Raw genomic sequence first — 12,416 nt, forward strand, 5'->3', positions numbered from 1 at the left:
AGAATTATCGTGGTCAGAGATGATGCCAAGGATGTACCAGGGAGAGGAGAGAACCTGGCACCGCTCTCTCCAACAGGTTCAGGATGGGAGTTGGGATGCCAGAAAGCAGCTCAATGGAAATGTCTCTCCAGCTGTTGGTTACTAGGGTGTGGACATGCAGTCGGAAAAGGGCAAAACAAGGGCATCCGTACAGTCACAAACACTGAGACACAACGCGCTCAGAGACGAGGGTGAATCCAGGGAACTCTGCCTGCACTGGCCTTTGGGAGAGGGAGGGAGGGAGGAGGTGTGGTCCACGCTACAAACCTGCATTGCGCTGGAGCCCTTGTCTGTGCCAGGTGCAGGAGGCAGCCTCGTGTGCTCCTGCCAGGCACACTCCCGAGCAAGCAGCGATGTTCCCATTTTTATTTATTTATTTGGGGTGCCTGTGCTGCAGAGTGCATTGTGGAGGTCAGAGGACAGCGTGTGTGGATGAGTCCCCTCCCCTCTACCGTGTGAGTTCTGCTGGGGATTTGAACTCAGATTGTCAGAATCAGCAGCAAGCACCCTTACCTGCTAAGCGATTTTGCCAACCCTGATCATTTTGCTCTTACCCATCAGATTGCCAAGGCTTAGGAAAGTTAAGTGGCTTTGTAAACTTTTGTTTTTAATTTTTAGTTGACAGAATGATGAAACTTACTTACGGGATACGGTGCAACATTTAAATACGTGTAAACAACACATAATGATCAGGGCAGAGTAATTGTGGGACCAAGCCCAGCAAGCATGCCAGTGGTGTGTGTTGATGACATCCAGAGTCCTCCCGCCAGCTGGACTGAGGGTACAGCTAATCATTGCCACAGCTTCTGTTAGGCTGAAGAGCCATGGTTCTCAACCTTCCTAGTGCTGTGGCACTTTAACACAGTTCCTTGTGTTGTGATGACCCCCAACCATAACATTATTTTTGTTGCTGCTTCAAGACTGTAGTTTTGCTACTGTTATGAATTGAAGGTAAATATCTGATATACAGAATAGCTGATATTTGACCCCAAAAGGGCTTGCAACCCACAGGTTGAGAACCACTGATACAGCGTAATTCTAGGTGTTTTTCTTCCTGCCCACTTGCTCCCTGTACCATCACCCACCCTCCTTCATTTCCCTCATTTTTCTTTTTTTTTTTTTTTTGTTTTTTTTTTTGTTTTTTTTTTTTTTTTTGTTTTTCGAGACAGGGTTTCTCTGTGGCTTTGGAGCCTGTCCTGGAACTAGCTCTGTAGACCAGGCTGGTCTCGAACTCACAGAGATCCACCTGCCTCTGCCTCCCGAGTGCTGGGATTAAAGGCGTGCACCGCCATCGCCTGGCTCCCTCATTTTTCCAGCCTGGGAAAGCCATTGCTCTTTCTGCTTCCATGAGGCCAGCTTTTTAACGTCCTCATTCCAGTGCAAACGGGAAGCTTTGGACTTTCAGAGCCTGCTTATAGCAACCTGCCCAACAGCTGCAGAGCACAAACTCAAGCTCTTCCTGTCTGCCTCACCATAGGGTCACTAATACACTACTTCCTGGTATACAGGCCCATGTCCCTTTCTGCCCTGTGACCAGTTTGCCGGTGTTTTGCAACATCCAGCCATGTCTGTCACCTGCTTTGGCAGGAAGAAACAGACCAGGAGCCCTGCTGTCATTATTTGGGGGCACTGTCTGTGTTCCGGCCAATTCATGCTGACAGCTGAACTTGTCCAGCCATGCAGCTGCTACCAGCAAAGAGACTGCTTCTTCATGGCCTATTCTGGGCGTGTTTTCCCTGCATTGGATAGACTCACAGCCCAGCCTGCCTATATTTCTCCACTCTTCGGGTTTCTATTGCTGCGATGGAATGCCACGGCCAAAAAGCAAGTTGTCAAGTAAAGGATTTATTTGTCTTATAGTTCAGTATCACTTCATCATCAAAGGCAGTCGGGGCAGGAACTCAGGCAGGGTAGAAACCTGGAGACAGGAAATGATGCCGAGGCCGTGGAGGGGTGCTGCCTACTGGCTTGCTCCACGTGGCTTGTTCAGCCTGCTTTCTTACAGAACCTAGGACCACCACCAGCACAGGGATGGCACCAACCACAGTGGGCTGCCACTCCTCCCAGCCCCACTCCCTGTCAATCACTGAACAAGAAAATGACTTACAGGCCTGCCTACAACCTAATCTTATGAAGGTATTTTCTTAATTGAGGTTCCTTCCTCTCAGATGACTTTAGGTTGTGTCAAGTTGACATATCCAACACATCCTGACACAGGGAAAGCCAGAGGGTACCCCAGCCAGGTACAGGGTTCACCCCAGCTTTGGAGAGAGGCTCCCTCTGAGCATGGTAGGGTCCTAGTATGGGCCTGACCCAGAGAGACTCAGCAGGCAACCTTAGAAGAGGATGCTTCTCAGTGCTTTCAGGAGATTGAGGGGACTGAGGAGGACTGGTCCCTAGTAGAGCTGGTACTCTAGTCAATACTGGGAACTCATGCCCGGCATGAGAATGTTGGAGCAAGATGCTCCTTCGCTCATCCATGCAGTCAGCTGGTGTGCTTCAGGAGACACGGCCACTGGGATTGTAGTGGAGCGGTCAGGGTCACAGTCTTGTCCCTGATCCTGGACACTTAGAAGAAAGAGAAGGCAGTGTGAACTAGACTGTGGCTGAGTCATCTTCCCCAGGGACATTCAGGAAGAAAGCATGTGTCTGCAGAAGCCCCTCCTGGCAGGAAGGTCTGTTCCAGCACCTGGCTCCCTAAGGGAGCAGGCAGCCTAAGAAAGAAGGTGCATGTGCTGGGAGCTTGAGCAGGTCGTGTGCAGGCTGAGGACCAGAGGAAGGCGGTGTCCACACATAGGGACACACCAGAGCCAAGCAAGCATGGCTTGGTGCCACGCTCCTCGCAGCGACACTTGCGGAAGAGGAAGAGGAAGTGAAATCTTCTGGTAATCATGTATATATTGATCTAGGTGGAGAGGTTGTATGTGTCTCTGTGGATAAATACACACGTGTATATGCATATATGTATTTGAATGTATTTTCAAAAACTATTCAACACTAGGATGCTGGACGCTATCCATAGCAGCCCTCTTAATACTTCATGGTAGTAATCATCACTAGCTCCATTTTATAGCTATGTGAATACAAGCCCAGAGAGGTTAAGTACCTTGCCTACAAACACACAGCTATTAGTTAGCCAGAATGGCCACTGAGCTGCCCCCACTTTACCCAGGTCTCTGGTGGAAATCCTGGCCTGTAGTAGGGTCTCCTGGAAGGTGACTGCCCTCTCCCTCTCCTGCTGCCCTTGGAATTCTTTGTGAAAACCTGTCTGCTCTGCAAAGCTTAAAATGGGAGCAGAAAGTGGGGAGTGCTTGTGCGAGGCGATCTGTGTGGATTTTCATGCCAGGCAGGTGTGTTGTCGGGAGTGAGGGCTGAAAGAGAACATTTAAATTCAGGTCAACGCAAAGGTTGACCTGCCGGAAACGCTGCTGCAGTTCTGAGGCCAGGGGCAGAGGGCAGGCTTCTGAACCGTCCCTCCGGACCCCCGCTCCAGCTATAGGCTACTCTGGAGTTGAGAGCGTTCATCAAGGGCTTCCTACAAAGGCAGCGTCCCTCAGCACTGCATCTGCATTTCTGAAGCGGAGCTTTTTGATTCTGTGTCTTTCCAAGCCATGATGCCAGGGCACTGGGACACCCTGGACCGGAAAGCAGCTCCCGCTCGCTCAGTAGTGCCAAACGCAGCTCCCTCGGGAAGTTCTGTGATTTTCATTGCCCAGGTGACATTTCCTGAGCCTAGCTGTTGCCAGTCAGTGTGTAGGAAGGCCACTGTGAGTGTTCTGACGTGACTCCGCGGGCAGACTCACACTGAAGATGCCACCAGGAACTGAAAGACTTATAATGTCACCTGTGGGCGGGGGAGCTGAAATGCAGGAGGCAGGCTAGAGCTAAGGGCTGAGGTCACAGGAGGAAACTTGACAAGGAGGCAGAGGCAGGACCAGGGCAGACAGAGACCTGGCCACCCTCTCTTTGGCTGTTCAGGGAAGGACAAGACCAGCACAACAGCAACCAGAGGTCATCAGAGGGTCAGAAATGAGATGAAACCAGAGAAGGGATGCACGTGTTATTTCCTGTCTGGACTTGGCTAGGTTGTAGTGCCAATTATCACGGTCAATTTCTTGCTCTAGCTGTTTCTGTGAATGCATTTGATAAGTGCAGCTAGCATCTGCAGTTGATAGACATTGCAAGCAATGGAGATTCTGACAGCAGGCAGGGAACAAAAAGCAGGCGGTTCACTTTGCTTACAGACGAGACAGGAAGACTTTCAGAGGAGCTAACGCTGAGCTCCTCAGTTCATTCAGTCTTACTGAATACAACAACTGAAGCAGAGACAACGTCCTGCGCAAGTCATGGAGACTGTTTGGGAATCTTGGTGGCCCCCCACTTGCCATAGACTCACGTGTTTGAATGCTTGGTCACTATTAGGAGGTGTGGCGCTGTTGGAGGAAGTGGGTCACTGTAGAGGCGGGCTTTGAGGTCTCATATATACTCAAGCCACGCTGTCTGCCTGCACACCACCATGTTTTTTGCCATGAATAAGAATGGGCCAAAGCTCTGAAACTATAAGCCACCCCAATTAAATGCTTTCCTTTATAAGAAGAGTTGCTGTGGTCATGGTGTCTCTTCACAGTAATAGAAACCCTAAGACAAAAGCCACATGTTAGCAACTCATCACCCCACATTAGGTCTTCGTGAGCATATTAGAAATGCAACTTCTTTAATCCTACCCAGACCGTCTGGGTCAGAACCAGCTTTGTTCATGTGATCCCAGGCTGTTTACATACATGTTAAAGCTTGAGAAACACTGAGGCAGTGGAGGAGCGACCTCGGGGAACTGAAGACAGGCACTGGGCAGGCAGACGGCAGTGACAGGTTACGACAAGTGCCGTGTGGAAGGAAACTCGCCCCAGAGAGCCAGGATGGTCTGGAAAGTCTCCTTAGCAAATCTTCCCTTGTGTCCTAAGCATCAGGACGCCTGGGACAAGGACTTAGACTGGACGGGTGAATAAACTGGGCTGTGACCCCTCCCGATGGTAGGCATCACGGGGGCAGTTGTCTTTGTAATTTATGACCACGTAATTCAACTGGGGTTGCTTTCTTCTGTGAAACTTAAATCTGCAGAGTTTGGGGCACCCTAGTTGAGCAAGTCTCTCCAGAAGCCTGGGGTCCGGGGTCACACTGCTTGTCTGAAAGAGTTCCTGTCTGTTAGGGACCTTCATCCTGCAGCTTGATCCCTCTTGTCATGTACCCCCTGTAACACAGACATACCCCTCTTTCCTTATTCCCAGATAAGACATCAGAGATCCTCAGCTTTGAATTCCAAATCATTTTTAAAATGTTTTTTGTTGCCGGGCGGTAGTGTCGCATGCCTTTAATCCCAGCACTCGGGAGGCAGAGGCAGGCGGATCTCTGTGAGTTTGAGGCCAGCCTGGTCTACAAGAGCTAGTTCCAGGACAGGAACCAAAAGCTACAGAGAAACCCTGTCTCGAAAAATCCAAAAAAAAAAAAAAGTTTTTTGTTGGAGCTAGAGAGATGACTTAGTGGTTAAGAGCACTGGCTATTCCTCCAGGCGACCTGGGTTCAATTCCCAGCACTCATATGGTGGTTCATAGCCATCTGTAACTTCAGTTCCTGAGGAACCAATGCCCTCTGTGGGCCCCAGGTACACACGTGGTACACAGACATACAGGCAGGCAAAACACTCATACAGATAAAATAAATATTTTTTTAAAAAATAAATGTTTTTGTCATATATTAACTATACAGAACAATAACTTTCATTTCATTTTGACCTTTTCATACATGGTATATTTCAATCTTATTGTACAATCATATGTTCCTCTATGCAAGCTTTCATATTAAATATAATGTCTGGTTGGATTACAGGTATCAGATTTCCATGACTTTGTCATGCATCATTAGTTTGGACTCACACACACACACACACACACACACACAGACACACCTACTTTTCCTACCCCTGTCTCCATGTTTCCCATCCCCATTTAAGCCTTTCCTGTTTCCCCTTCCACGTATACCACATGTGTCCTATGGCTTTCCTTTACCTTAAAGAATCTTTTCCCTCCTCTCTCATTAGCCCCTTTCTAGTTTCCTGAGCTCTGCACACATTCTTTCCCACACAAGTGCACCTAAATAAAAATTAGACACTGGGTTCTGCGTGTGGGAGGGGGTGTTCAGCGTTTGTCTCTCCAAACCTAGGCTTCCACGCTCAATCTTCTGTTTCCAGTCCCATCCGTTTTCCTGCACGTTTACGGCTGAATAAAATTCCATGTGTACATGTACCACATTTTCATTATCTGTTCCTCCGCTGATGGACGTCTAGGCTGAATCCATTTCCTAGAGGTTGTGAATCGAGCCGCGGTGAACGTGGATGAGCAAGTGTCTCTGTGGTGGGGTGGAGAGTCTTCCAGATACGCACCAAGGAGTGCTGTAGCTAGGTCATGTGGAAATTCTAATTTTAGCTTTTAAAGACCCCCCCAGACAGATGTCCATGCTGGCTGTGCCGTTTACACGCCCATTGACAGTGAACAACAGCTCGACTTTCCACATTTCATGGACAGCCTTTGTTGCCGTTTGTTTTTTTCCATAATAACCATTCCGACTGGGGGTGAGATGGAATTTCAAAGTAGCTTGAATTTACATTTCCCTGATGGCTGAGGATGTTGAGCCCATTTTAAAATACTTATCGGCCATTCATACTTGTTCTTTTGAGAATTCTCTGTTAAGTTCCTTGGCCTATTTTTTCACTGAGTTTTTGTTGGTTGGGTTTTTTTAGTTGTTTGTATATTTCAGATATTAATCAGCTGTGAGATGTATCCATGGCAAAGATTTTTCTCCCGTTCTGTGGGCTGTCTCCTTTAATAACTGGGTTATTGTGGGGAGGTTTGGGGGTTTTGTTTGTTTGTTTGTTTGTTGCATGCAGAATCTTTTTAATTGCATGAGGTTGCCTTTGTCAATAGATGACCTTACTTCCTGAGTTACTGGAGTCAGGGGAAGAAAATCCTTAGCTGTGCCTTGGGTCTTGATCCTCTAGCATCTTCGGAGTTTCGGGTCTTACAGTAAGATCTTCAGCCTCAGAGTTGGCTTCTGTGCATGGCTGGAGAAAGGAGCCAGCTGTATCCCTCTGCTAGAGATATCCAGTTTCCCGAGCACCACTTCTTAAGGAGGCCATCTTTTCTCCAGTGTGTGTGGGTGTGGTTTTGGGTGTGGCTGTTGTTGTTGGTTTGGTTTGGTCTTTGCCACTTGTAATGAAAATCAGCTGTAGCTTCATGTCTTGTTTCTCAGCTCTCACTTCTCTGCCATTGACCTGAGTCTTGTTTTGTGCCCATACCTTGTTTTTTTTTTGTTTTTGTTTTTGTTTTTTTTGTCACTGTTGTTCTGTGACATAACCTGAAATCACGTGCGCTGATAACTACCTACCACACTGTTCTTTTTGTTCAGGGTTGCTATGGCTATCTGGGGTCCTTTATGTTTCCGTATGAGTTTTATTGTTGTTGTTTTCTGTTTCTGTAAAAAATGATGCTGGTATTTTAATGGACGTTGCATTGAATCTATAGATCCCTTTTGGTAGGCCAGCTGTTTTAACAGGATTACGTCTTCCGATCCATGAGCGTGAGAGAGTGCTTCTTCTATCTTCTAGCATCTCCATCGGTTTCTTTCTTCCTTGTTTGAATGTCTTCTCTGTATATGTCTTTTTGCTTCACTTCTTAGATGTTTTTCTGTATTTTTGAATGTGTTGTGAATAGGATTATTTCCCTCACTTCTTTCAGATCTTAATTATTTATTTGCATCATTAGTATATAGGAAGGCTGCTGATTCTTGTGGGTTTAATTTTGTACCACCGTACTGGGACCTTAGTGTTTATTGGCTCTCAGAATTTTGTGGTGGGTGTTTTTTTCATATGCTTTATGTGTATACGTGCTTTGCATGACAGAGAGGGCATCAGATACCATTACAGATGGTTGTCAGCCACCATGTGGTTGCTGAGAATTGAACTCAGGACTTCTGAAAGAGTAGCCAATGCTCTTAACCACTGAGTCATCTCTCCAGCCCTCCTGGCGGAGTCTTTAGGGTTTCTCACGTATTAAATCATAGAATGTACACATGAAATTTAACTCCCTCCTTTTCTTTCTGTTTTCTTTTCTTTTTTTTTTTTAATTTCCTTCTCTTACTGCTCTGGGTAGGATTTCAAACACCATATCGAATAGATGACAATGAACATCTTCGTATTGTTCCTGATTTTAATGGAACTACTTTCTCTCCATTTAGCATGATGTTGGCTTTACTTCATGGTAGATACCTTTGTTATGTTTCCTCCTTTCCTAGCCTCTTGGGGGTTTTTCATGAAAGGGTGTTGGGTTTTGACAAAGGCCTTTATCTGTATCTATTGAGTTGATTCTGTGATTTCTGTCCTTGAGTCCATTGGGTGATGTATTACATTTATTGATTTGCTTAAATGATCCCCGTTTCTCTGTAATGAAGCCAACTTGCTTATGGTAAGTGATCATCTTGGTTTGTCCTTGAGTTCAGGTCACAAATATTTTGTTGATTTTTTTTTTTTTTTTTTTTTTTTTTTTTTTTTTTTGGCATCTGAGTTCATCAGGGAGATTGGTCTACAGTTTTCTATTTTGTTGTGTCTTTGTTTGGCTTGGGTATCAGGATAGTGCTGGTTTCATGTGTGAATGTGCATGTACACACATGTGGAGTTCAGAGGACAACTTTAGATATTGCTTCTTTTCTTCCACCTAGTGTATGTCTGTTGGGGGAGGCTGCTTGTTTGTTTCTGGCCAATCAGACTGGAAATAACCACACAGAAACTATATTAATTACAACACTGCTTGGCCAGTAGTTTAAGCATCTTTCTGGCTAACTCATATCTTAAATTAACCCATTTCTATTAATCTGTGTATCACCAAGTGGCAATGGCTTACCAGCAAGGTTCCGGTGCATCTGTCTCCTGTGGGTGGCTACATGACTTCTCTCTGACTCTTCCTACTCTCTCTCTATATATATATCTCTCTTTCAGCCTGGCTTTACTCTGTTAAGACGTTAGCTGAAAACAGCTTTGCTATTAACCAGTGTCAATAAAACATATTCACTGCATACATCACCTCCCACATCATATGTCTGCCAACCAACTCAGGTTATCGGGCTTGGAAGAAAACACTTTTGCCCCCTGAGCCACCTTGCCAGCCCAGGTTTGGTTTATTCTTGTCTTGTTAGGCCCTGAGGAACATCAATTAATTGTTTCTTTTGATTTTTAATGTAGGTGCTTACAACTGTGGGCCTTCCATTATATCGTATAGGTTAATATATGATTGATCTGTATTTATTAAATTCTTAGACTTTTTACCCTTCTTGGCTTCTTCAATGACCATTCATCCATTCATAGTTCTATAGTGTGTTGTTTAATATCCATGAGTTTGCAAATTTTCTGTTGTTTCTGTTTCTCTTGATGTCTAACTGTATTCCACTGTGATCAGACAGAATACAAGACGTGATTTCAATTGTCCTGTATTTGCTGAGACTCTTGTTTTGTGTCCCAATAAATGATCGGTCTTAGAGAAAATTCCTTGGACTACTGAAAAAAAATATGTATTCTGCAGTGTTTGGGTGAAACATTTTGTAAATGTCCATTAAATACTTTTGATCTGTGTTGCTACTTAGTTCTCCTTTCTTCCTTTCTTTGTTTTTTTCTATCTTTCTTTCTTTCTTCCTTCCTTTCTTTCTTTCTGGTCTGGATAAACTATCTGTTGGTGGGAATGGGGCGTATTACTGTGTTGAGATTAATCTATGCCTCTATATACAGCAGAAAGATTATCTACATTTAAAAATACCAGCCAGTATTCTAACTCTTGATGTACAAATCCCAACACACACACAAAAGTAAAACACACAAACAAAAAAAAAAACCAACCTGCCTCTTCTAAAAACTACCAGTCCCAGAGAAGTGGCCCCCAGGAAGAGTGACTTGGACAAGCACCACACAATTCAAAAGCATGATTATCAATACATCCAAAGAAATGAAAGAGGACATGAACACACTCCTGCGTGGATCCAAAGAACACACACTGCAGTACTAGTGACTAAATATTGAGATGATAAAGAGAAAGTAGAGGAGAGACCTGAAGGGACAAAAAAAGAGGAGGGAGGTGGGATTTCGGAATAAAGGTCTGCTAGAAAGAGAAAACTGAAGATACTCTATCTGATATTGTAGAACAGCCCCATCTCCCGGGGAGCTGAGCACAGAGGCCCTGCAAATCAGGCCAGATTATGTTGTTTGGGAGAGGAAGAAGGAAAAGGAAAAAGGATAGGGGTGGGTCAAGAACAGAATGAAGCCACTGGCCTACTAAAATGGAATTGGGTAGCCAGGCAGTGGTGGCAGGCAGAGCTCTGTGAGTTCAAGGTCAGCCTGGGCTACAAGAGCTAGTTCCAGAATGGCCAGGGCTGTTATGCAAAGAGACAAAGAGACAAACAAACAAAAAAATGGCATTGGGCTTTAAATAAATATAGGTTAGATCCTGAAGGATAGAAACCTGAGTGAAAATAGAGGATGTGAAAATCTAGTGAGCCGATTGCTCGGTTCCACCTAGACTCTTGTGTACCTTCCCAGCTCTTAGAGCTCTGCTTAGCTCCTGGGCCTCCTCTGCTTTGGATGCTCCCGTTCTCCCTTCTGAGTTCTCCTGTGCACGATCCGATGACAGATGCTGTCCTGGACAGCACCTCTCAGTCGCAGTCTCAGGAGCTGGTCCCACTCTGTAATTTCCTTCAGGTCCTGCGCAGCTCTTGTTGGTGTCCTGTGTGCTGTGTGGAGTCAGCATGAACGTTCTCGGGGACACTTTGGTTCCCTCTAGGCTTTCTGATGCCTGAATGCTCTACACCCTGACTCGGGGTTTCTTTTCCAATGTCACAATATCCTCTTTGTCAGAAGATAGTCCTATACTTATACTGAGTATTTCTCAAGTGTGGTTCAGGAGGGTCTTGGGCTGCCAGTACTAAGCACCAAACACCAAGGGAGGAAGGCTTCCCACAGCGTCCCCTGCTGATGCTTCTGCTCTGGGTGTAGCTTCCCCCCCTCCCCCAGCTGTTCAGTGTTTCTTTTGTGATTGCTACTTTTTAACTTTTCCCCAGTTAACTCCCTGCAGGTTCTAGTAGACTCTCCCTGAGTATCATCTGCCACTTAGCATCTCCCTCAATTTAAATTTGAGTTCTTAAGACAAATGATGGCTGAGTTCCCCCAACCACCCTCCCAGGAGCTAAGTAAAAGCTGTGTGGAATTGTTAACCTTCCTAACGCTTCAACCCTTTAATACATTTCCTCAGGTTGTGGTAACCCCCAACCATAAGATTATTCTTTTTGTTACTTCATAACTGTAAATTTGCTACTGTTATGAATCGTAAATGTGAATATCTGATTCGCAGGAAATCTGATACGCAACCCCCCAAAGGAGTTGTGACCCACAGGTTGAGAACCACTGACCTACTGCTTAGCCTCTAGATCAACTAATGGTTTCTATGTAGCCTGGAGTCAGTGGCTCCTCAGCTGTGTGTTGCTGCTACTCAAATATTGTGATAGGTCAGCATTAAGTGAGTGCTTCACTTATTAATATTAAACAGATTTTCACCGAGTGCCGAGTGTGTATCAGCAGTGTAAAGAGCCCTGTAGGATACAGTGGAGGGCAATTGAACAAGAACTCTGCCATCGTGAAACTTACTCAGTCTAGTGGAGAAAAATATCACCGGCTGAGTGATCTCAGGATTACACAAGGATGACAGATGTTGGAGGTGACTCAGGGAGGCTTCTCGGGGTGTGCCTAGCGTGCAGTACTCTTCCCGGTGCTATCATTCTGCACCTCTCTTTCAGATACCTGGAAGGAAACCATTTGACGGCAGTGCCCAAAGAGTTGTCCTCGCTCCGTCAGCTGACGCTTATGTAAGAAGCCTGCATTTGTTTCTCCTCCCTGAGGTGGTGTGGTACAGGACTTTGGGGAGTAAGAGAGGAGGGTGGTTTGGCAGATGCAGCAGTTCTCAGCCTGTGTGGTGCACGGAGACACAGCAGGGAGGAAACGGAGCAGGCTGTTGTGAGAGGATTTTCCAGAGAGGCGAGTGTGTGGAAATGGCCACAGAACGTCATCATGGGCTCTGAACTACCTTCCTGTTGGCTTGCCTCTGACCTTCCAGCCTCCAAGCTGAATTCCCGAGTCTTCTGGAATTCCAGTTCCTTGCGAACTGTGACCACGCTTAGATCTGCCAGGAGCCCAAGCAGGCATCCCTCCTTCCTTCTCTGGTTCCCCAGAAAATGTCCCAAATAGATGGTTTAAACCAAGGGCCTTCAATAATGCCTGCTACCATCTTCAAGCC

General features: G+C 45.9%; 1 protein-coding gene across 1 annotated transcript in view; it reads left to right on the forward strand.

The window, feature by feature from the left end:
• Positions 1-12,416, forward strand: part of Slit3 (slit guidance ligand 3) — a 593,945-nt gene that overhangs the window by 521,694 nt on the left and 59,835 nt on the right. The window contains exon 21 of the mRNA XM_057774230.1: positions 11,920-11,988. Coding sequence (XP_057630213.1) covers positions 11,920-11,988 — 69 coding nt within the window. The remainder of the gene's footprint in view (positions 1-11,919; positions 11,989-12,416) is intronic.

The sequence above is a fragment of the Chionomys nivalis genome, chromosome 7 (genome assembly GCF_950005125.1).
Source record: "Chionomys nivalis chromosome 7, mChiNiv1.1, whole genome shotgun sequence".
NCBI lineage: Eukaryota > Metazoa > Chordata > Mammalia > Rodentia > Cricetidae > Chionomys > Chionomys nivalis.